The sequence below is a fragment of the Aotus nancymaae genome, unplaced genomic scaffold, assembly GCF_030222135.1.
Source record: "Aotus nancymaae isolate 86718 unplaced genomic scaffold, 86718_ANA_hifiasm-v0.15.2.pri h1tg000004l, whole genome shotgun sequence".
Lineage (NCBI taxonomy): Eukaryota > Metazoa > Chordata > Mammalia > Primates > Aotidae > Aotus > Aotus nancymaae.
In genome coordinates, this window is record NW_026988415.1 from 36697760 (window position 1) to 36720915 (window position 23156).

Genomic DNA, 23156 nt, shown 5'->3' on the forward strand with positions numbered 1-23156 from the left:
GAAGAAACCAGCGTAAAAAGGCTGAGAATACCCAAAATCAGAATGCCTCTCCCTCTACAGGGGATCACAGTTCCTCATCAGCAACGGAACAAGGCCTGATGGAGAACAAGTGCGTTCCATTAACAGAAGTAGGCTTCAGAAGGTGGATGATAAGAAACTTCTGTGAATTAAAAGAACTTGTTCTAACCCAATGCAAAGAAACTAAGAACCTTGAAAAAAGGTTTGAGGAAATCCTAACGAGAATAGACAATTTAGAGAGGAATATAAGTGAATTAATGGAGCTGAAAAACACAACACGAGAACTTCGTGAAGTATGCACAAGTTTTAACAGTCAAATTGATCAAGCAGAAGAAAGGATATTGGAGGTCGAAGACCAATTTAATGAAATAAAACGAGAAGTCAAGATTAGAGAAAAAAGGATAAAAAAGAATGAGCAAAGTCTCCAAGAAATATGGGACTATGTGAAAAGACCTAATCTACGTTTGATAGGTGTACCTGAATGTGACAAAGAGAATGAATCCAAGTTGGAAAATACTCTTCAGGATATTATTCAGGAAAACTTTCCCAACCTAGTAAGGCAGGACAATATTCAACTCCAGGCAATACAGAGAACCCCACAAAGATATTCCTCAAGAAGACCAACCCCAAGGCACATAATCGTCAGATTCATTAGGGTTGAAATGAAGGAGAAAATACTAAGAGCAGCCAGAGAGGAAGGTCAGGTTACCCACAAAGGGAAGCCTATCAGACTTACAGCAGATCTCTCAGCAGAAACCCTACAAGCCAGAAAAGAGTGGGGGCCAATATTCAACATCCTTAAAGAAAAGAACTTTCAACCCAGAATTTCATATCCAGCCAAACTAAGCTTCACAAGCGAAGGAAAAATAAAATCTTTTGTGAACAAGCAAGTACTTAGAGATTTCACCATTACCAGGCCTGCCTTACAAGAGCTTCTGAAAGAAGCACTACATATATAAAGGAACAACCAGTATCAGCCTTTCCAAAAATATATCAAAAAGTAAACAGCATTAACATAATGAAGAACTTACATCAACTAATGGGCAAAACAGCCAGCTAGCATCAAATGGCAGTATTAAACTCATATATATTATTAACTGGATAAAAAGCCAAAACCCATCGGTATGCTGTAATCCAGACCCATCTGACATGCAACGATACACAAAGACTCAAAACAAAGGGATGGAGGAAGATTTACCAACCAAACGGAGAGCAAAAATAAATAAATAAAAAGCAGGAGTTGCAATTCTCACCTCTGATAAAATAGACTTTAAAGCAACAAAGATCAAAAGAGGCAAAGAAGGACATTACATAATGGTAAAAGGATCAATGCAACAAGAAGAGCTAACGATCCTAAATATACATGCACCCAATACAGGAGCACTCAGATACATAAGACAAGTTCTTAATGACTTAAAAAGAGACTTAGCCTCCCACACAATAATAGTGGGAGACTGTAACATCACATTGTCAATATTAGACTGATCAACGAGATAGAAAATTAACAAAGACATTCAGGACTTGAACTCAGACCCGGAACAAGTAAACTTAATAAACATTTATAGAACTCCCCACTTCAAATATGCAAAACACACATTCTTATCGGTACCGTATCACACCTATTCCAAAAGTGACTACATAATTGGAAGTAAATCACTCCTCAATAATTGCATAGCATTTCATAGGTTTAAATGAAATCTTGGTTGGCTGCTCGTTTGTTATTTTCTTCCCTTATTCCTTCCCGTCTCCATTGTTAAGCACAATTATTGGCATAAAAGAGGTTTTCAATTCCCATTTTTAGACTGCATTCTAGCCTGGGCAATAAAGCAATACTCCCATTCTCTCTCCCTCTTTCTCTTCCTTTTTCTTCCTCTTCTTTCTTTCTTTCTTTCTTCCTTTTTTCTTCTTTAAAAAAAAAAAAGCATGAGATCATGTCCTTTGCAGTAACATGGATGGAGCTGGAGGCCATTATTCTAAGTGAACTAAAGCGGGAATAGAAAACCAAATACCACATATTCTCATCTAAGTGGGAGCTAAAATTGGGTACTCATGGACATAAAGATGGCAACAATAGACATTGGGGACTACTAGAGGGAGAGGGATAGAGGAGGGTAAGGGTTGAAAAACTAACTACTAGGTACTATGCTCACTCCTGGGTGATGGACTCATTCGTACCCCAAACTTCAGCATTATGCAATATACCCAGGTAACATACCTGCACATGTACTCCCTAAATCTAAAATAAATTTAAATAAATAAAGTGACTATTTAGTTTATTCCCATGTATTTAGGCCATGTGCACAATTCCTTTAGATACAGAAGAGTAAGACTATCTGCAAAATGAGATAATAGTACCTATTTCACAGGGCAGTGGAGAATTGCATGGCACAATCTATGTAATCATTTATCCCTGTGTCAGATTAGAGTTGATGCCTATGTGTCAACCGCTATTATCATCATTTGTTGTTGATGCTGTTGTTACTGGTTTCACAGTAGGGGATGACTGATACACTAATCGATTAGTTGGCCCCTCTCAACCTCCCAGACAAAGCATCTTCACTAATATCTGCCCCTATTTCCAAAAAGGACAGAAGCTGAGGTAAACTATTGGAATACTTTTTAGAGGTTCCACATCCTTTCTTTCCCCCTAGGGAAGTGGTTTTACCCTTTTCTTGAAAGTTGGAATGACTTTATCAAATGGAAGTGTATGAAAAAACCCTCAACATATTAAACAAATAAATTGGGTGCTGCCCCAGTTAAAGCTAGGGAAGGAGACCGAAAATGCCTGCCTGGGTGGCCTTTCCATTATTCAACACCCCTGTCCCCCTAACTCCAACCCCGTTTCCACTGTCCTAAGGGCTAAAATTGTGATTGACTTGGAATACAAGGGGGGTTTATGTTTAACATTTGCAGAGCTTTACCTTTCAAATTCTTGGGTTTTTGGTCCTCCAGCACGCTCAGCATTTCATTGTATTAAAATTGCTAGAGTTCTAGCCCTGAAATCTCGGTATCCTGGGATTTATGGCATACAGGGGTACAAAATTGCTACAAATTACTAATCCACAGAGGTTTAAAGATCCTGAAACTCTAGAGCACCAGCTGTCTACTAAAAATGAGCCTTTCTCCTCCCCTGCCCTCTCCCCTTACTGCATATATCAATTGTGTAATGTGTATATATATAAATTTCCCTACCCTGTACCCTGATTCTCTTGTCATAAAATGGTAATATCCTCTCCTACCCCACTTACCAATCCCCTCAAACCAAACATGTTGTTAGGTGGTTGGAACTCCCTGTTCTGACCAGTATTGGTTTGTGCAACTTCTAGCCTTTGCACAATCTTCAACTCAAATGCACAAATTTAGGTACTAACCTGCAAATTAAAATTTAGTACCTTATCCCCAGCTATATCTTAGCAACCTCAACATTTTTCTGCACCCCGGTTCTGATGCTTTTCTATAGTCTAACAATTTAAAATTCAACAGATATAAATATGATTCTCTTCTTCAAGAGATCTCAACTTCCTTCAAGAGTCATCTATTAAAGCTCTCTCATTGTTCACTGCTGGGTTCAGAACAGTAGTCCTCACTCATATTCACTCAAACCTCCCCTGGTTCAAGTCCTACTAGTTCCTAGTTGTCAAACTCTGGTTAAGGAATTTAACTTCTTTGTGATTTAGGATTAAAGGAAGATTAACTATATATAGTTCTGGAATATAGTGATTTCCCAATAAATATTAGCAATAATGATAATTATTATTTGGTTATTTCCTAATATATTCATTAAGTTCTCAAATTCTAGTGTGTAAATCACAAGGAAGCTCTGTAAGTATCTGGGAGTTTTCAAAATATTTGATGTTTCAAAATTCCTAACAAAAAAATTGACAATTATCTGAGAACAGCTAATTCAAGTATCACATATACTTCCTTTTAGCTAGAATTATATCAACTTGTAATTATGTTGAATATCAAATGATGATTAAAAGCTTCAATTAGCAGTTATATGTGTTTTTTGCTTAATAAAGTACAATAAACTATTAATAAATACAGTTCAACAATCAAAATTATAAACCTGAAGTTTACAAAGACAAATAATTGAAGGAATCTTGGTGAAGTTGGGAAGCACTCTTCTTATAATAATTGAAGTACAGTAATGTATACTCCCAAAGAAACAATCTTCATGCTAACAGTGTTGCACTGATTTACAAAGATGAGCTTTGCAATGGCGTGGGGTATATCAAAATATCTCCATGCATGTATTTACAAAATTAAACTTTAATTCACTTTAATTTTAAAAAGTCGGTGCCTTTTTGGTTCCATAAGAAATTTAAAGTAGTTTTTTTCCTAATTCTGTGAAGAAAGCCAATGTTAGCTTGATGAGGTTAGCATTGAATGTATAAGTTACTTTGGGCAGTATGGCCATTTTCACGATATTGATTCTTCCTATCCATGAGCATAGAATGTTTTTCCTTTGTTTGTGTCCTCTCTTATTTCCTTGAGCAGTGGTTTGTAGTTCTCCTTGAAGAGGTCCTTCATATCCCTTGTAAGCTGTACTCCTAGGTATTTTATTCTCTTTGTAGCAATTGTGAATGGGAGTTCACTCACAATTTGGCTCTGTGTTTGTCTATTTTTGGTGTATAAGAATGCTTGTGATTTTTGCACATTCATTTTGTATCCTGAGACTTTGTTGAAGTTGCTTATCACCTTAAGCAGATTTTGGACTGAGATGATGGGGTTTTCTAAATACACAATTATGTCATCTGCAAACAGAGACAATTTGACATCCTCTCTTCCTCTTTGAATATCCTTTATTCTTTCTCTTGCCTGATTGACCTGGCCAGAACTTCCAATACTATGTTGAATAGGAGTGGTGAGAGAGGGCATGCTTGTCTTGCACCAGTTTTCAAAGGGAATGTTTCCACCTTTTGCCCATTCAGTATATTGGCTGTGGGTGTGTCATAAATACCTTTATTGGTTTGAAATACATTCTATCAATACCTGGTTTATTGAGAGTTTTTAGCATCAGAGGGTGCTGAATTTAATCAAAGGCCTTTTCTCCATCTATTGAGATAATCATGTGGTTTTTGTCATCTGTTCTGTTTATGTGATGGATTACATTTATTGATTTGCATATGTTGAACCAGCTTTGCATCCAAGGGATGTAGCCAACTTGATCATGGTGGATAAGCTTTTTAATGTGCTGCTGGATTTGGTTTGCTGGCATTTTACTGGAGATTTTCACATCGATGTCCATCAGTGATATTGGCCTGAAATCTTCTTTAGCCAAGACAATCCTAAGCCAAAAGAACAAAGCTGGAAGCATCACGCTACCTGACTTCAAACAATACTACAAGGCTACAGTAACCAAAACAGCATGGTACTGGTACTTAAATAGATGTATAGACCAAAGATATATAGATATAGAGAACAGAGGCCTCAGAAATAATGCCAAACATCTACAACCATCTGATCTTTGACAAACCTGACAGAAACAAGCAATGGGGAAAGGATTCCCTATTTAATAAATGGTGTTGGGAAAACGGGCTAGCCATATGCAGAAAACTGAAACTGGATCCCTACCTTACACCTTATACAAAAATTAACTCAAGATGGATTCAAGACTTCAACATAAGACCTAAAACCATAAAAACCCTAGGAGAAAACTTAGGCAATACCATTCAGGACATAGGCATGAGCAAAATGTCATGACTAAAACACCAAAAGCAATGCCAACAAAAGCCAAAATTAATAAATGGGTTCTAATTAAACTAAAGAGCTTCTGCACAACAAAAGAAACTATCATTAGAGTGAACAGGCAACCTTCAGAATGGGAGAAAAATTTTGTGATCTATCCATTTGACAAAGGGCTAATATCCAGAATCTACAGGGAACTTAAACAAATTTACAAGAAAAAACAAACAATCCCATCAAAAAGTAGGTGAAGGATATGAACAGACACTTCGCAAAAGAAGACACTTATGCAGCCAAAAAACATATGAAAAAAAGCTTATCATCACTGGTCATTAAAGAAATGCAAATAAAAATGGCAATGAGATGCCATCTCATGCCAGTTAGAATGGCAATCATTAAAAGTCAGGAAATGGCTGGGCGCAGTGGTTCATACCTGTGATCCCAGCACTTTGGGAAGCTGAGGCAGGCGGATCATGAGGTCAGGAGTTTGAGACCAGCCTGGCCAACATGGTGAAACCCTGTTTCTACCAAATACAAAAATTTAGCCAGGCGTGATGGTGTGCACCTATAATCCCAGCTACTTGGGTGCTTGAGGCAGGAGAATTGCTTGAACCCAGGAGGCAGAGGTTGCAGTGAGCCAGGATTACACCATTGTTCTCCAGCCTGGGTGACAGGGTGGAACTCAATCTCAAAAAAAAAGAAAAAAAAAAGTCAGGAAACAACAGATGCTAGAGGGAATGTGGAGAAATAGGAACACTTTTGCACTTTTGGTGGGAGTGTAAATTAGTTCAATCATTGTGGAAGACAGTGTGGTGATTCCTCAAGGATCTAGATCCAGAAATAGCATTTGACCCAGCAATCCCATTACTAGGTATGCACCCAAAGGATTATAAATCATTCTACTATAAAAACACATGCACATGTGTGTTTTTTGCAGCACTATTCACAATAGCAAAGACTTGGATCCAACCCAAATGCCTATCAATGATAGACTAGATAAAGAAAATGTGGCACATATACACCACGGAATACTATGCAGCCATGAAAAAGGATGGGTTCATGTCCTTTGTAGGGACATGGATGAAGCTGGAAACTGTCATTCTCAGCAAACTAACACAGGAACAGAAGACCAAACATTGTATGTTCTCACTTATCAGTAGGGATTGAACAATGAGAACACATGGACATAGGGAAGAGAACATCACACACTGGGGCCTGTCAGCAGGTGCAGGGCTAGGGGAGGGATAGCATTAGGAGAAATACCTAATGTAGATGACGAGTTGATGGGTGCAGCAAACCACCATGGCATGTGTATACCTATGTAACAAACCTGCACATTCTGCACATGTATCCCAGAACTTAAAAATAAAAAAAGTCAGTGTCATGTAGCACTTTAGGATGTAAGGATGCCAAAACTTAAACTATCAAAGTTAGGCGTTAAAACTCCTAATTCTCTGGTGCACTGGGGCTGGTGTTCTCAAATGGGCAACACTGCCAATTTGATTTTTATGCTAAATATTTAATTACATTGAGTCCTATTATCCCTCCACTGCAGTTATATTAAAGCCAGATTCCTGTAGGAAGTATGTTTTATTTTATGATAGAGATTTTTATTTCAAATATCAGTCCTTCAGATAGCACAAAGTAATCATGCATTATCAGAACTCAAAGGAAAATAAAGAACATCCAGTTTAACTTTCTCATTACAGATGAGAAATCTGAAGCCCAGAGAGCAGGAAGGACAGGCCCATAATAACAACAGATTTCTCAATCATTTGGACTCATCATCAATTAAAATGTGATAAGTACTGCTGGTTTCTTGGCATCACATTAGATGCTTTATCAACAGTCTCTCCCTGACATGGCCAAGCGCTTACTACTCAAATGGAAACACTGGCATCTAGCCTGAAGGGTCCAGAAAGAAACAAACAATTTAAAATTCTGGCTTTTCCTCAAAAAACAAGTCAGTTTCATTATCAGGAATCTTCACCAGGTTTTGATGTTTCCCACCAAGAGCCAATGTCAAGCCATGATCATAAGTAGTTGTAAAAGCAGCAACATGGTAGGACTAATAATTTATATACGTCACTTTGATTTTGGCATGGACATGGATTAGAGGAAAAGAAGGGCAAAGATGTGAGCCTAGGAATAAGCTTATAGACTGGGAGAAAACAAAAAGGGCAAGAGGTCTAGAGGGCTCAATGAAGTCCAAGAAGAGTCTGGTAGGAATAAGAATGAGGGAGCCAGAAAGATAGGCAAAATTCCTATTCAGGTTTTACAAGTATAAATCTGGTGCTAATGAGGTCATGGTCAGGGATTAAACCCCATATAGGATCGTTATTTTTTACATGTACTCCTACTGCTGCTGCTATAGAAAGGTTGTTTCACTTATTGAGCCATACTCTCTGCAGCTCTCTGTAAAGGAATGATCTCACTTAATGTCCACTCTGTACAACTCTATGAGATAAATTCGATTTTCCTCACTTTACAAATGAGAACATTGAAACTAAGAAATGGTAAGTAGGTTGCCCAAGGTTTCACAATCAGCAACTGAGCTTAAAAATGCATTACTTTGTCTCCACAGCCCATGCTCTTAAACACCATTTCATGTTCTTCTATAGATTCTTAGCATTTTTACATCAGTGCTAAGTGCAAGTGTGGTACTTCCCAAAGCTTGTGTTTGTACCCGTTATGCTAAGCTGCCTCCTCAAAATGTTTATCTTGCCTTTAATTTTCTACTCAGCCCACAAGCCATTTAGGTTGTCCCAGGACATGGTATGTTTTATTCCTTCGGTATAACCACACACAGGTTGTTGTTTTGTTTGCCGACTCAATTAAGATTGGTCATGTGGCTGCAAATGAACTGAGGTTAGTTTTTTGGAATAGACTTTATCTTTTGCTGAGTATTTAAAAAGTTACTACTTGTAGGCTCCTATCTAGATATTGTCTCACTATATTAATTACCATATAGTTGCTTATTGTCTAGATAGGATATTGTCTCACTAACTACCATATAGTTACTTGTTTTGTTGAGAGATGTACCATTTAAGGCTCAGGAAAATGCATCTCTAAATTTGAAAAAATAAAATTATGTAAAAATCATGTTATCTCAGTACTGCTCTAAGTATACAGAATGTAGCTGGGGCCAGATGGTATAGTCTTTAATTACTAAGATTATAAATCAGAACAGGGAATTTTCTGTTCTTTAGCTAGGGCATGACTTTTCTCAGAGTATTCATGGTCATCTAATTTTAAATAGAACTGTAACACATTATGGGTGTGGGGCCAGGGAGCTCAGTGGGTTATAGTCCAGTGATAATGAGGCCACAATTACAAGGCTTAATCCCTGGAAAGGCCAGATAACTCTCGGCTACTCACTCCAACATTAAGTCTAAGCAGCTGCTTCACAGTGTGTGCTATTGGTTTCAAGAGGGCCTGGACAGGAAAGCGGGGCAGGTGGCTTAAAACAAGCTCATTACTATGGCTGGAAAATACAACTAACGTGCAAACTCTACTAATGGTGTTTGATTGACTGGCATCATTCTTTACAAGGGATAGCACACAACATAGTGCACTTGCATTAAGTGGAACAAAGAGCATCTTCCATTGCTCCATAAACATTGTTCTTCACAAATGCTAATGTATTTCCAATCTCCTACATCACAAAGCCTTTTATAAAGCTCAGACTACATCTATTTAGTGCTTCATAGCAGTGTTCTACCTTGTGTGGCCCAAAATAGATCCGATGAAGAGGCAAATACTTTTGGAGTGGGTGGTCCTACCCAAAGAATCACTTCTATAAGTACACTAGATACCACTCTTGCCCATAGTTTCCTGAACAACCACCCCCCAAAAAATGTGAGAGGTTTTATTCCAGCACCTGAGTTCTATGCTATACACTGCTTTGTCAGGTTCTTTTTTTTTTTTTTTTTTTTTTTGAGACGGAGTTTCGCTCTTGTTACCCAGGCTGGAGTGCAATGGCGCGATCTCGGCTCACCGCAACCTCCGCCTCCTGGGTTCAGGCAATTCTCCTGCCTCAGCCTCCTGAGTAGCTGGGATTACAGGCACGCGCCACCGTGCCCAGCTAATTTTTTGTATTTTTAGTAGAGACGGGGTTTCACCATGTTGACCAGGATGGTCTCGATCTCCTGACCTCGTGATCCACCCGCCTCGGCCTCCCAAAGTGCTGGGATTACAGGCTTGAGCCACCGCGCCCGGCCTTTGTCAGGTTCTTTAAACCACATTGTTATTCATCAGGTCTTTTAAGAAGTAAGTTTCAATGCTATTCATCTTCAATATGAGACTTTCATGTTAGAGTAAGAAGAAGGGGGCTTCTCACTGAGCAGCAGAGATAAGTCTGAAAAATACCTAACATTATATATTTAGTTTCTGAAGTCTTAAAACTAAAACTAATTTAGAGAGACAGGGACTGAGGGCTTGATTACACATAGCTAGCAGTAAAATTTGTTTGCAATTATTGATAAATTGAGTATATCATCATTCTATATAATGATATGATTGGCAAAGATCCAGATGTTAGACAAAATTCCTTTGGCCAGATGCATATCTACGTGTAAGAGAAAAATGATTTCAAGAAATACTCTCATTGTCACTTTCTTTTGAACATAGCTGGATAGCTAATCTAATATATGGAGAGATGTAACATGTAATGAAGATACTTTGGTATCATAAAGACATGGACTACATTGGCTAATGAATTCTTCAGGATAGCCTTTTGTTTTGCCACATGTTTTCTTGTTAGAGTTCCTTTCTTATTTATTTTCCTTTCAAAAAAAGTCAGTGTGGGAGTGTTTTTATTATAGTAATATAATCCCAAATAAATGAATACAGCAGTGTTGGCAAAGGTGTGGGCAAACCAGCACTCACATACATTGTTGATGGTGTGTTAAATAAGAAAACCTCTAGGAGGATAACTCAGAAAAAAAAAAATGCACATATCCTTTTACATAACGATTCCACTGTTAGGAATTTATTCTAATGATAAATTTGTATAAAATGGTTTATTTGTAAGGATCTTCACAGAAGTCTTGTTTATAATAGCAAAACATCAAAAACAAATTAAATATCTATATCCATTGGGGCCTAGTTCAATAAATTATGGTATATCCAAACAACAAAACACTGTTTTTCTGTTCAAAAAGTATGAGGTACAAATATAGAACCATTTCTAAAACATAGAAACATAATAGAAAAGCAGATATATAGTATGTTACCATTTGTGCTAAAAAATATACCTACAACAAACACACATGCATGCACAGAAATACACCATATATACCCAAATACAAGATAAGGGGTTTTCCCCCTAATTTCTCCTCATTAAAATGGAACTGCCTTATATTCAAATTCTTATAAAAATCTTTCATGTAATTGGTACTTGTCCATATTCATTTAACTATAAAATACAGTTCTGAAAGGACATATTAGGTTGATATCTTCTCAATTAATGCTGCTTTTGAATGCTCATAGGGACTGCCTGTCAGAATTACAAAGAAAGGATGTAAATAAGTTATTTCAGAGGGTATGACTGCATAACTGCAAATGCTAGATGTCATAAACAAGCTATTAAAACACCTCTGTCAAAACTTAGCCGAAGATGGAATAGTTTGACCACCATAAACAATAATGGATGCAACTCAGTGAAACATATTGAACATATAAAATTTTAAGACTTTATAAAGATATTTAACAAAATTCCCCTACTAAAAAATCAAAATGCCCCTTATTGAACACTTTTGTAGGTAACTCCATGCTAATTCTTTACACTGAAATTTGGCAATTTAAAAATCAAGCATTTGGCCAGGCGTCGTGGCTCTCACATGTAATCCCAGCACTTTCGGAGGCTGAGGTGGGTGGATCACTTGAGGTCAGGAGTTCAAGTCCAGCCTGGCCAACATGGTGAAATCCTGTCCCTACTAAAATACAAAATTAGTTGGGCATGGTGACACATGCTTGTAATCCCAGTTACTGGGGAGGTTGAGGCAGAAGAATCCCTTGAATCCTGGAGATGGAAGTTGTAGTGAGCTGAGATGGTGCCACTGCACACCAGCTTAGGTGACAGAGTGAGACTCCATCTCAGGAAAAAAAAGAAAAAGAAAAACTTAAGCATTTATTTTGACTTTCCTATATAAACTGTATTTCAGGATAACCAGAGTCTTAGCTGATGAGGTAAAATTCTTTTCAACAAAAGCATTCTAGTTAAGAAGTGTGAAAAAAATTACAGGCTTAGAAAATCACTATTCTGTCCCTAATGAAATAATTGATTTGAACAAAAACCAACAATAGATGAAATCATTGGATGAAAAGCTGATGGAAAATTTTACATAGGAGGAGACAGACAGTCACCCATTGAATCTTCTGATCAATCTACTTATTACTAAACTATGGGACAATCAGACAGTGTGTGTATCCCGGTGTGGTGTGCAATATGAAACATACAGTACCCCCTATGAATAAATGTTGCAAAAGCTTAACCTGAATCTAAGCCTCTACAGGTAACTTCCAATTATAGAAAATACAGGGAATTGCCAGGTGCGGTGGCTCATGCCTATAATCCCAGCACTTTGGGAGGCCGAGGTGGGTGGATCACCAGGTCAAGAGATCAAGACCATCCTGGTCAACATGGTGAAACCCTGTCTCTACTAAAAATACAAAAAATTAGCTGGGCATGGTGGCGCAGCCTGTAGTCGCAGCTACTTGGGAGGCTGAGGCAGGAGAATTGCCTGAACCCAGGAGGCGGAGGTTGCGGTGAGCCAAGATCACACCATTGCACTCCAGCCTGGGTAATAAGAGCGAAACTCCATCTCAAAAAAAAAAAAAAAAAAAAAAGGAAAAGAAAAGAAAAAAATACAGGGAATCAAGGAGCAAGTTATATGACAGCAAATGAAACTAACAGACAAATCCAGAAAGTGCTACATTTTACAAGACAACAACTAGTTTCTTCAACAAGATAATGAGAGTGGAAAAAGGAGACTGCTTCAGGGTATATAGACATAAGATACACAACAAACGCAATGTGTAGCTCTCCTTTGGATGTTGATTTGAACAAATTAATTATAAAAATAGTATTTTGTGACAAGTAGAGAATTCTGATTACAGACTGGGAGTTAAATGATATAAAGCAATTGTTAATTGTTTGTAGATGTTATAATGGCATTGTGATTTTACTAAAAATTGTTAAAAAATGTTTAATCTGAGAGATAAGAATACAGAAGTTCCTGTGTTATGTTCCTACTTGTGTAAGTACGACAATTTGTAATAGAAATTTTAAAAAGTCATATAGCAAATAGTAGATACATGTTGTGAAAGCCTAAATATACATCTACAGGACAAATTCAGAAAACAAAAATCTTAATGTTATATAAATGGGTAATTGTGACTAGGAATAAATATCCAGGAACAGAATTCTATGTGGGTTCAAAATCTCAATTATCTTAGATGGAAGTCAGGCAATATATTTAAATAACTGCTAAAGACTCAAAAATAATCTCTAGTGATTACAAAAAGAATGACACATAAGGAGATTTTGAATTATACCATTCATAAAATATGAGAGTAGAAAAATATCTACAAAATAATAGTTTATAAAATACGTGGTTTTAAATACATAAATGAAAGTAAATTAACAAATTAAACATCATAATAGACTTTCAACCATATATACATATATACATATATATATATACACACACATTTAACAGTTCATATCTTATTGTGTTATTTTATATTTGAGCATATATGCTGGGGCAGTGATGCAGTCCTTAGAGACACCAAAGTGAATGAAATCTACAGTCTGAAATAAGTACTCGTTCAAACAAAACTTCCCATAACCCCTACTCGCTAAATTCCTATACCCTCTAAAGTCACTCTCAAGTGTACACTCCTCTAAGAATCCATCATAACCCTCTCTTTGGCTGTAAATAATTTGTCCCTCCTCTCTGTCCACAGAGCTTTTTGTAATTTCATCACAATATTTATTATATTCTGTTCTATATGATAGCAAGATATGAATGTGTCTTTCATCCCTAATAATAACTAGCTTTTACTGAGCATTTAACTGCGTGCCATGTACTGTGCTAAGGACTTCAAATGCCTTCTCTTAGTTGTTTTTACAACCTTATGAGATGTGTGCATTCTACTTACTATGAATGAGAAAACTGATGGTTAAAGAAATTAAATAATTTATCTACAGCCCTGAGTTCAGAATCCTCTTTCTTTTTCTTCAGGTTTTTCAAAAATTCTCCCTTTATTTCTCTACATTCCTCAAAGTTTCAAGCAATTTTACATGTCCAGACAAGCTACAATATAAGTGGCGAATACATGCTGGCACAGATATAATCTGTAGGATTCAGAAAAACGAAACACAGAAAAGGTCAACTAGGATCAGGGTAGCCAAAGAAGTATTCGTGTGAGAGATGACAGTGAAGATGAGTGTGTAAATAAAATATAGAGGAAAGGTACATTATTGGGGGTAGGTGTTCATCTTATTTCTTGATACAACTCTTCTTTTCTCCCTGTCAAATACTCAGAGGGACAACAAATATAAAGGTCACTGTGAACTCCCAGAACCTGATTCTTAAGTGTAACTCTAATGTAACTCTACATTACACATAGTAGGCATTCATTAAAGGTTCACTGATGTTAAAAAGTTACTTGTTAAACTGGATCCTCTGAGCTCCTTCCTCAAAAATATTTTTCTACTATAATGTTGAAAAGACAATATGAACCTGAAAGAGAAAAAAGGCCTGTTTTTCAGTGCATTCTCATTTAAGGAAAGATCCTAACATGAATTCAAATAATGAGAAATCTGTGAAGACAGCTGCCAATGTTAGTAAATTCAGCACTCTGTTACATAGCTATTGCTTATTCAGGAATTACACAGGGTTGCCAATGATAGCCGCTGACTAAAAATAAATATTTGATTTTGTTGTCTCACTCTACCTCATTTATTAAACAACTTATTTTATATAAGTATTCTAGAAAGTGAAGATTCTCAAGTCCATACCAGATATATTTCTGACAAATTCATGTTGTTAAGTTAATGATACTTTTGGGGTACCTGACATCTTTTCTTTCTTTCCTTATTTTTTTTTAACTTTGCATAAATTTGCTCAAAATGTCTGGATTTGGTGGCCAATTATAGAAGATTTTTCACAGCAAACCCAGTGAAACAATGTCATTTTTAGCCATCGACTCACAGCTATGGCCTCAAATGATTAGACATGTGATTCTGAAGTTGATTTTTGGAAGATGGAGCCCAATTCTCTGGCCCCAGGCCTGAATGCTGGGATGGCAGAAACCCATGCTGGAGAAAAATTTAGTTTACCAAGTAAATCAGGTTGATTAATGGAGAAGCTCTTCTCAAATCCAGCTCCTGAAAATGAGTGAACTGTTGTGCTCTCTGGAGCTGAGAATAGAATACTGGGACTGATTATCCCTAACACCAAATGATTATTGACAACAATTTTGAATGTCACTATAATAATAGGTAAGGCAAAAGCAATTAAAAACACAGATACAATTTTACGACTCTACATATTGAGAGTAGAGGCTAGTTTATATAACTTAGGGCAGTAATTCATGAAAAAATCAGCTGTAAGCCACTTAAGTAAAAAGAAAGTTGATATTAAGTGGGATGTGGCTTCATTTGTTTTTGGTCCAGAAAGAAAGAAATGAATATTTTGCTTATTTACCTTAACAATTAAGAACTGAGAGAAAACAATCTGCTAGGATCAAAAAATAAAATTAGTAAATTAAATAGATGATAAAATCATAGTAAATAGATTTAAGCTAGTAGATTATATCTTACATACATCTTGATTTTATATCATTATGACCATTTGGGTTGTGGGGTGTGTGTGAAAATGGGCAGTAGAATGTGAGGCCAACATGCATGAAGAAGACAGACGTTAGCACACACAAACACCCAGAGAATAAAGGAATCACATGTGGTGAGGCTGACCATGTCATTGTGAAAGGCAAAGATATAAATACACATTAAGGAAAAACAGGGAAAGACAGACACAGGAGGAGCAAGATAGACATGTACATCCACATGTAAATACACAGGACAGAGGAAAGGGACAGCTAGAAAGACAAACATTTTCTTTTGTTCAAAAAAAATTTAAGTTCTGGGTTACAGGTGAAGAATGTGCAGGCTTGTTACATAGGTATACGTGTGCCATGGTGGTTTGCTGCACCTATCAACTCGTCATCTAGGTTTTAACCCCTGCATGCAATTAGTTATTTGTCCTAATATTCTCATTTCCCTCACCCCCCACCCCCTGTCTGGCCCCTCCCAGGAGTGTGTTGCTCCCCTCCATGTCCATATGTTCTCATTGTTCAACGCTCACTTATGAATAAGAAGATGCGGTGGAAAGACAAACATTTTCATTAGCTCAACAAATATTTGTTGAGGCAAAAACAGACCCAGAAAGATAGATTTGGCAGACAACTTTGCAGTTCTTTGTAGCCGGCCAAAGTGAACCCAGCTGTTGGCCATAACTGTACAAAATTGTTTTAGAGGGCCTACTAAGTGCAAAAGCACGGTACTAAACACTAACAAAGACAAAACTAGGAATAAAATAGACTCCCTACCCTCTAAGGACTTATTAAAAAGCCATGTTGGGCCTATGAGTGAACTATCCGCTACTTTATCATTCTTTAAAATGATGAACTTGCTGGGAATTTAAAATAGACCTTTCTGCAGTGGTAAGCAGGATTTATGTTTTGATTTTTCATTTCAGATTATGAAGACTGTACAAAGAGACTCAGAGATAGAAAAATTTCCTTTTCATCTTTAAAAGTCACAGGCATAAATAATAGCCAAGAGAGGAAATCTCTTTGTTACACAAGGTTGCTTGGCGGCCTGATCTTTGTTCTTGGCAAAATTAGTCTTGTTTCATTACCTAGTATCTGGGAGATATCTGAAACCATTTTGTATTTTTTTCCTTTTAAAATTCAGTGCTATTTTTGGCTCAGTTGGCTTTTAGTTGGAACAATGAAAACAAAATTTAACACTTCCCACTCTCCAAAAAACAACCATGGAAAACCACTTTACAAATTCATAGACAAATAATTCCCAATTTAAGGCTACAACTAGAAATTACTGCCTATTAGAAATATAACATAAGTCATATTTTAAATTTCTTAGAGCTACATATTTAAAGGTTATTAAAAGATTAATTTTCATAATATATTTTCTTTAATCCAATGTATGGCAAAATATCTCAACATGCAATCAATAAAAAATGTATTAACTAGATATTTTACATTCTTTTTTCACACTAAGGTTTTGAAATCATGTGTGCATTTTACACTTACAGTACATCTCCAAGTGCTCAGTGGCCGAATGTGGTTACTGGCCACCATACTGGACAACAATGATTTGGACTGCTATTTCTAAGTGGACTGAATATCCCTTCCCCTCCTATCGTTAGCTCTACCAGAGATTCAACCAGATGAAAATAAAATCTAAAAGCCAACTTTTGTTTTCTGAGTCCCCTTAGTACATAACACTGTGTTTTTGCAACCTGCCTGGTGGTATTTACCCTTTACACATGGAGAAGGGGAGTTAAGGTTGATATATGGACTTGGGAAGGTATAGCTTTCTTACTTAAGCAAAACAAACAGTCCACTGGAGGTAGACAAGGAAAATTTCCAGTGGGAGATAATGGCTGTAGAAGCCAGCCCTGCTCTGCACTTGGGTGAATTGAGTAAGCTTGCTTCAAGGTTCTTCTTGTACCCTGTATTTTCCTGTCAAGCAGTTACCAGTGTAGACTGTAAGTTCCTTGAGGGTTCACACCATCATTACCCATCTCTGTCTCTCTAGCACTTAGCATAGTGCCTGGAACATAATTGGTGTTCAAGAAATATCTGCTAAACAAATAAATGATTTCACATAAATTTAGTTTCTTATGTGCACTAACCACATCCCAAGTGCCCCATAGCCACATGTAGTCAGTGGCTACCGTGTTGGACAGCATAGATATAGAACATCTCTATCATCACGGTAAGTTCTGTTGCTTCTCACTGTTTTAGAACAATGAGTAGAAATATTAATTTGACCAATTGCGTGACAGGGAGCTTCTAGAGATCACAAAGCTCTTCGTTTTTGTGAGCAAGTGAGAATACCAGTGATATTAAATAACAAAGAAAGAAGCAAGAGCAACAATAGGTACATATTTTAGCCTACTGGAAAGTTCAAATACAATGTCATTATGGTTTTGACTGGAAAAATAAACTTGGCCATGAATTTCTTCCTGAGTTTCTTTCTCCCTTAGAGTCTTCTCATCTTGATTCTCACCAGGCACAATTTCCACGAGTGCCTCACCTACTCTCTAGCCCAAATGTATAATGAATGTTTTCCCTTATTTCCTGAGATATACTGGCAATTTCAAAAGAAACTTTAGTACAAAAGCTAGGGGGATAAACAAATAAAATATAAAATTATGAAAAATAGTCAAGCTTATATATGACTTATTTTTTTTAAACCTAAGTACTCCAGGAAAAGCAGTGAGGTTCTTAAAGAAATTCTACCTTCTCTTACCCTAAATAATTAGATTCTAATGGCTGATGGGCTAGCACAATTTTGCAAGCATACTGGATGTAACCCTTTATCTTCAGCCCCTTGTCTTAGCCAGGAGAAGTCTGAGGTGCCTCTTGATTTCTGACATACAGTAGGTGGTATACCTGAATATACATCTCACTCCTCATTTAAGGATGTCCCTTAAGATTCCACTTTCCTTTAAATAAAACTTCGCCCTGTTACAAATGATGTTGCCTGCTCAGACCCACCTGCCTAGTTTCACGTTGAGGCCTGAGAGACATGCATAATTACAGTTGACTTTCAGAACTGGTGACTTCTGCCTTCAGCCTTAGTGAATAATCTAATGCAATGGTTCCGTTGTCTTGCTGATTATCAGGATTATCTGAGGAACTTTTGCAAACTTCAGATCACTTAACTCCACTCCAGACTTCTAAATCAAATCTTTGGCAGTGGAGCCTGGGAATCTTTATCTTTAACAAGTATACTAACTGAAAATGATGCACTAGGTCTCATTTAGGGATTATTGTCTGTTTCCTCCACACTCAGACAACTCTGCCTACCTCCGGATCATTCCATAAGGACGTTCCCCACCCTCAGTTTGTCACTTTACATTCTGACAATAAAACAGGATGTTAATCATACCATTCATGTAGCTGAAGGGGGAAATGGGATAAAAGGGGTTTTTATGTAAGCTAGAAATTTCCATAACCCTACTGCTTTTTCTAGAGAAATCTGTTTGAATCTTTTAACTACATGGCATCAAAATGTCCCCACAGAAGTTACCGTCAGCCCAACAATAATGACGATTTCAGCAGGATGTGCTCCTAGGTTAATGAACAGTCAGCCCTCCAGTTGAAAGGCCAACACTGAGAATGCAAGACACAAATATAATTCAGGAAATAAGTATAATTTATCAGAAACCCAAGCTCTTAATGAATTTTAATTTTAATGTATGTTGCTCATACACATCTTTTTATATTTCAAATAACAATCACTTACCCTTGACCAATTTTTTCAAATCTTGTGTATTTTTTCTTTGGGTCCCCAACACTCACAATGCTTCCTAAGAGATGGGTGGGGAGAGAAGGAGAGAGGAGGAGGTGTAGGGGAGAGAGAGAGAGAGAGAAATAGAAATTTATTGACTGATTTTTAAATTTAATAATGAAAATTAAGATGCCAGAGTCAGTGTCAAATAAAACATTAGACAAATACTCCCATGTGATTGCTATAATTTATATAGAAATGATACTTTCTATTTATTAAAATAACAAATAGTTTTATATTAATTAAAGTAGTAATATAACCCATTTTGCTTATGTTCTATAAAAAGTTCTCATGATATTATATATTAGGAGATTAAAAAAACACCTAAGACAGGGATGGAGCTGGAGGCCATAATCCTAAGCAAACTAATGCAAGAAAAGAAAACCAAATACCGCATGTTGTCACTTATAAGTGGGAGCTAAACACTGAATACACACAAGTGTAAAGATAGGAACAATAAACACTGGGGATCACTAGACAGAGGAGGATGGGGAAGAGGGCTGAAGAAATACCTATTAGGTACTATGCTTACTGCCTGGGTGAAGGCATCATTAGAATTTCAAGCCTCAGCATCACACAATTTACCCATGTAACAAACCTGCATGTGTACCCTTTATAACAAAAGTTGAAGTTAAATAAAATACAAAAATGTTCTCAGCCTCACAATATTCCGGAAAATACACATTAAAACCAGAATGAGTTCACACTACAGACATATCAGAGTGGCTAAAATTAAAAAGGTTGTCAATATCAAATGCTATCAATGATGTAGAGCAATTGGAACCCTTGTTCACTGATACTGGGTACATAAATTGGTATAATAGCTAAAAAAAAGTCTAAGAACTTATCCACACTATTTAGTAAAATCACTATCTTCTCTGAATTGAACTTAAGCACTATACTACATCTAATTCTGCTGGACAAATATCTATAGAGTAATTACTATGTACCTATTACAGTGCTAAGGGTGTGGGGATGGAAATGAGTCTAATGAAGAACAAAGTTTGATCATAAAGTAATGATACCCATGTGTTTTTAAAACTATTTCTGAACCTAGGACACTGCTAGTTCTCAGATTTACTGACATGATTTACATAACAAAGTTCAACCACCTAGAGTGTACAATTGAATGTTTTTAACATATTTATTGTGTTGTGTAAATGTCATCATGATCTAATTTTAGAATACTTTCATTATTCCAGAAAGAAACCTTGTACCTGTTACCTGTTAGCAGTTACTCCCCATCCTCCTTTAGCTTCCAAAAACATACCTAGGCAACGACTAATCTACTTTGTGTTTCTATAAATTGCTCCAAACATTTCTTAGTAAGTTTATAAGCTACATAAGGAAACCATTAATTTATCATGTTTGGCTCTTTAAAAATATTAGTTTTGCTATTTCAAAAAATCCAATCCATCACTGAGAGGATGAATACTTGCTATCACTGAGAATAAATACCACAGAAGTAGCACTGACTCTTCAGTGCAGTAGTGTTCAAAAAGGCCCAGAAAAAACTTGGGGTTATAGAACCATCATGGGAATGAGGGTGCAGCTTTTCAAGGGTAGTACTTTAAAGGGCATCATTTATTTGGATGCCTCTGGCCCTCCTTTCTTTTCGGATGCAAACATGTCAGTATTATTACCTTTGAGTTATATCTTACTAACACATGGTACAAAGAAGTGTTCAGTTGGTAAGACGAGATTTTCACATATGAACTAATCAAGAGAAGATCTGTAGCTTCTACCTTCTAGTTGTCACTCTTATTCATACTCTTCTCTCTATGCCCATGGCCACTGCTATTGTTCAGGCCTTCAATATCTCTTATCCAAACAACTGTGCCAGTCATAACCTACTTAGAGATTCTGCTTTCTCTAGTTCCTCTTACTCCATGCCTTTGGAAAACGGAACCATATTATTCATATAAAATGAGACTGTCCTGGACAGACTAAGATGTACAATAATCCTATATCAGAGTGATTTTGCTCCACTGCTCATGATTACTCAAATGCTCCTTTCCACTACAGGATTAAATCCAAATTCTGTAGTTAGACAGAGAAGCCCCTTCACCATTCAGCATCACCTGGCTTCTATCTAACCAGTCTAGCTTTATATTATTCTTCTTTTTCTCCACCCTTACTACTTTATGTCTTAGTAATACTGTCACTATCTAGTGCTAGGTCTTTGCACTTTGTGTTCCCCCTTTCCCTTTCCTATCTAACCCATGAATTCTTATTTATCATTTCAATAAAACCTCAAATTATCCAGCTTCTCTGATCCTTCTACTGAGATTTACATGCTGCTTCTTGAGGGCAGGAACTTTGTCTTTTCATCCCTATAACGTTGGAGCCTAGAACAGTAGCTGATACTAAACAAATGTTTGTTGATTAAATGAATAAGAACGAGAAAATATGTATTCAAGTGCTCAGTTATGTGCCACAGATAGTAAATACTTCATGCTAATTTACACAACAGTCTATTTTCTGGGCTAGTAGATAACTTAATTTAGACCTAACAGTAGATAGCATACCTTGGGAAAAATAATCAGTTAAACATTTCACTCATGGATTACTTATTAAGTTGTTGGGGTTTTTTTTGTTTGTTTTGTTTTTGTAATGAAAGTCCACGTTTCAATTAAGTTAAATAAGGCTTCACTAATATATGGGTTGTTATAATACTTTTTCTTTTGTATTTCCAATGTCAGTCAGTAGTACGCCAATCCATCTATTCAGTAGCCTGAGTCAGAAATCCGTGAGTCATCATTGACTCTTACTTTCAATTCCCACATGCAGTTGTCCACCAGGGGCCTATATCTTGGTGGACAAGATATCTCCTAGACACCTTTTTAATGTGTCCCTTCCTCATTACTGCTGCTTTGGTTGGGCTCTCATCATCTTTTTCCTGGATTATTCCAACAGCCTCCTAACTAGACTCCTGGTTTCTAGCTGCTGCCCTCTCTAGTCAAGGCTCTACATCTCTATCAGGACCCTCTAAGTGCAGACCTGATGGTGTGATTCTCTGGTTCAGGATTACCTGATAACTCCCTAATACCCACATACGAAAGCCAAAACTCCTTGGCAATGCAAGGTTCCTAATCTTGCTCCTGCTTCATTCTCTTCTCATATTTTACTACTTCCCCACTAGAACTTTATGCTCTGAGCATAACAAACTAATGGTAGCTCATGATCAGCACCTGCTTACTCCTACAACTCCAATATCACCATCCACTGCCAATTCTTTATTTAAGTAACACTGAATAAGTCAGAGTTCCCAGACATAAACCTTCAAGTCTTCTTTCACGCATTATCTGCCTGAAATGTTCTTCCCATATTTTCTCTGTGGCAAGTTCCTATTTATTCTTAAAAACTCAGCTTAGATGTTGCCTCTTCTCAGAAGGTTTTTCTGATTCCTTCGAATAATTAACAACTTCCCTTTTCTGTGCTACTAATGTATCTTCTCTCTCTCTCTCTCTCTCTCTCTCTCTCTCTCTCTCTCTCTGTCTCTCTGTCTCTCTCTCTATCTTGCTCTTGCTTTCTCTCTCTCTGTACTTAATACATCAGAAGTCTATATCTATTTGGAACTTAGAGTTGTAAGAATTAGATCTGAAGGATTCCATAATCATCTGGCATCCATTCAATTTTGTATCCATGGATAGAAAAGTACATTATATACATGATAGGAATTCCACAGTTCTTCCTGGTTCATTTAAGGTCTTGGTCACAATGTAACACTTGTGCTGAATTACTCTATGTAGTAAGTAGCCATCTGCATAGGTTCCTCTGTGTGTGCATGGTATTTGATATCATGGTATTTGATATTGCCTTTTAGACTATGTCTTAA

The 23156-nt window shown here is 36.8% G+C and overlaps 1 protein-coding gene across 9 annotated transcripts in view; it reads right to left on the bottom strand.

The window, feature by feature from the left end:
• PAK3 (p21 (RAC1) activated kinase 3) overlaps positions 1-23156 on the bottom strand; it is a 293095-nt gene that overhangs the window by 38015 nt on the left and 231924 nt on the right. For all 9 annotated transcript variants that reach the window (XM_012451750.3, XM_012451746.3, XM_064361702.1 and 6 more), the window contains one exon: positions 19274-19337. In XM_012451750.3, coding sequence (XP_012307173.1) covers positions 19274-19337 — 64 coding nt within the window. The remainder of the gene's footprint in view (positions 1-19273; positions 19338-23156) is intronic.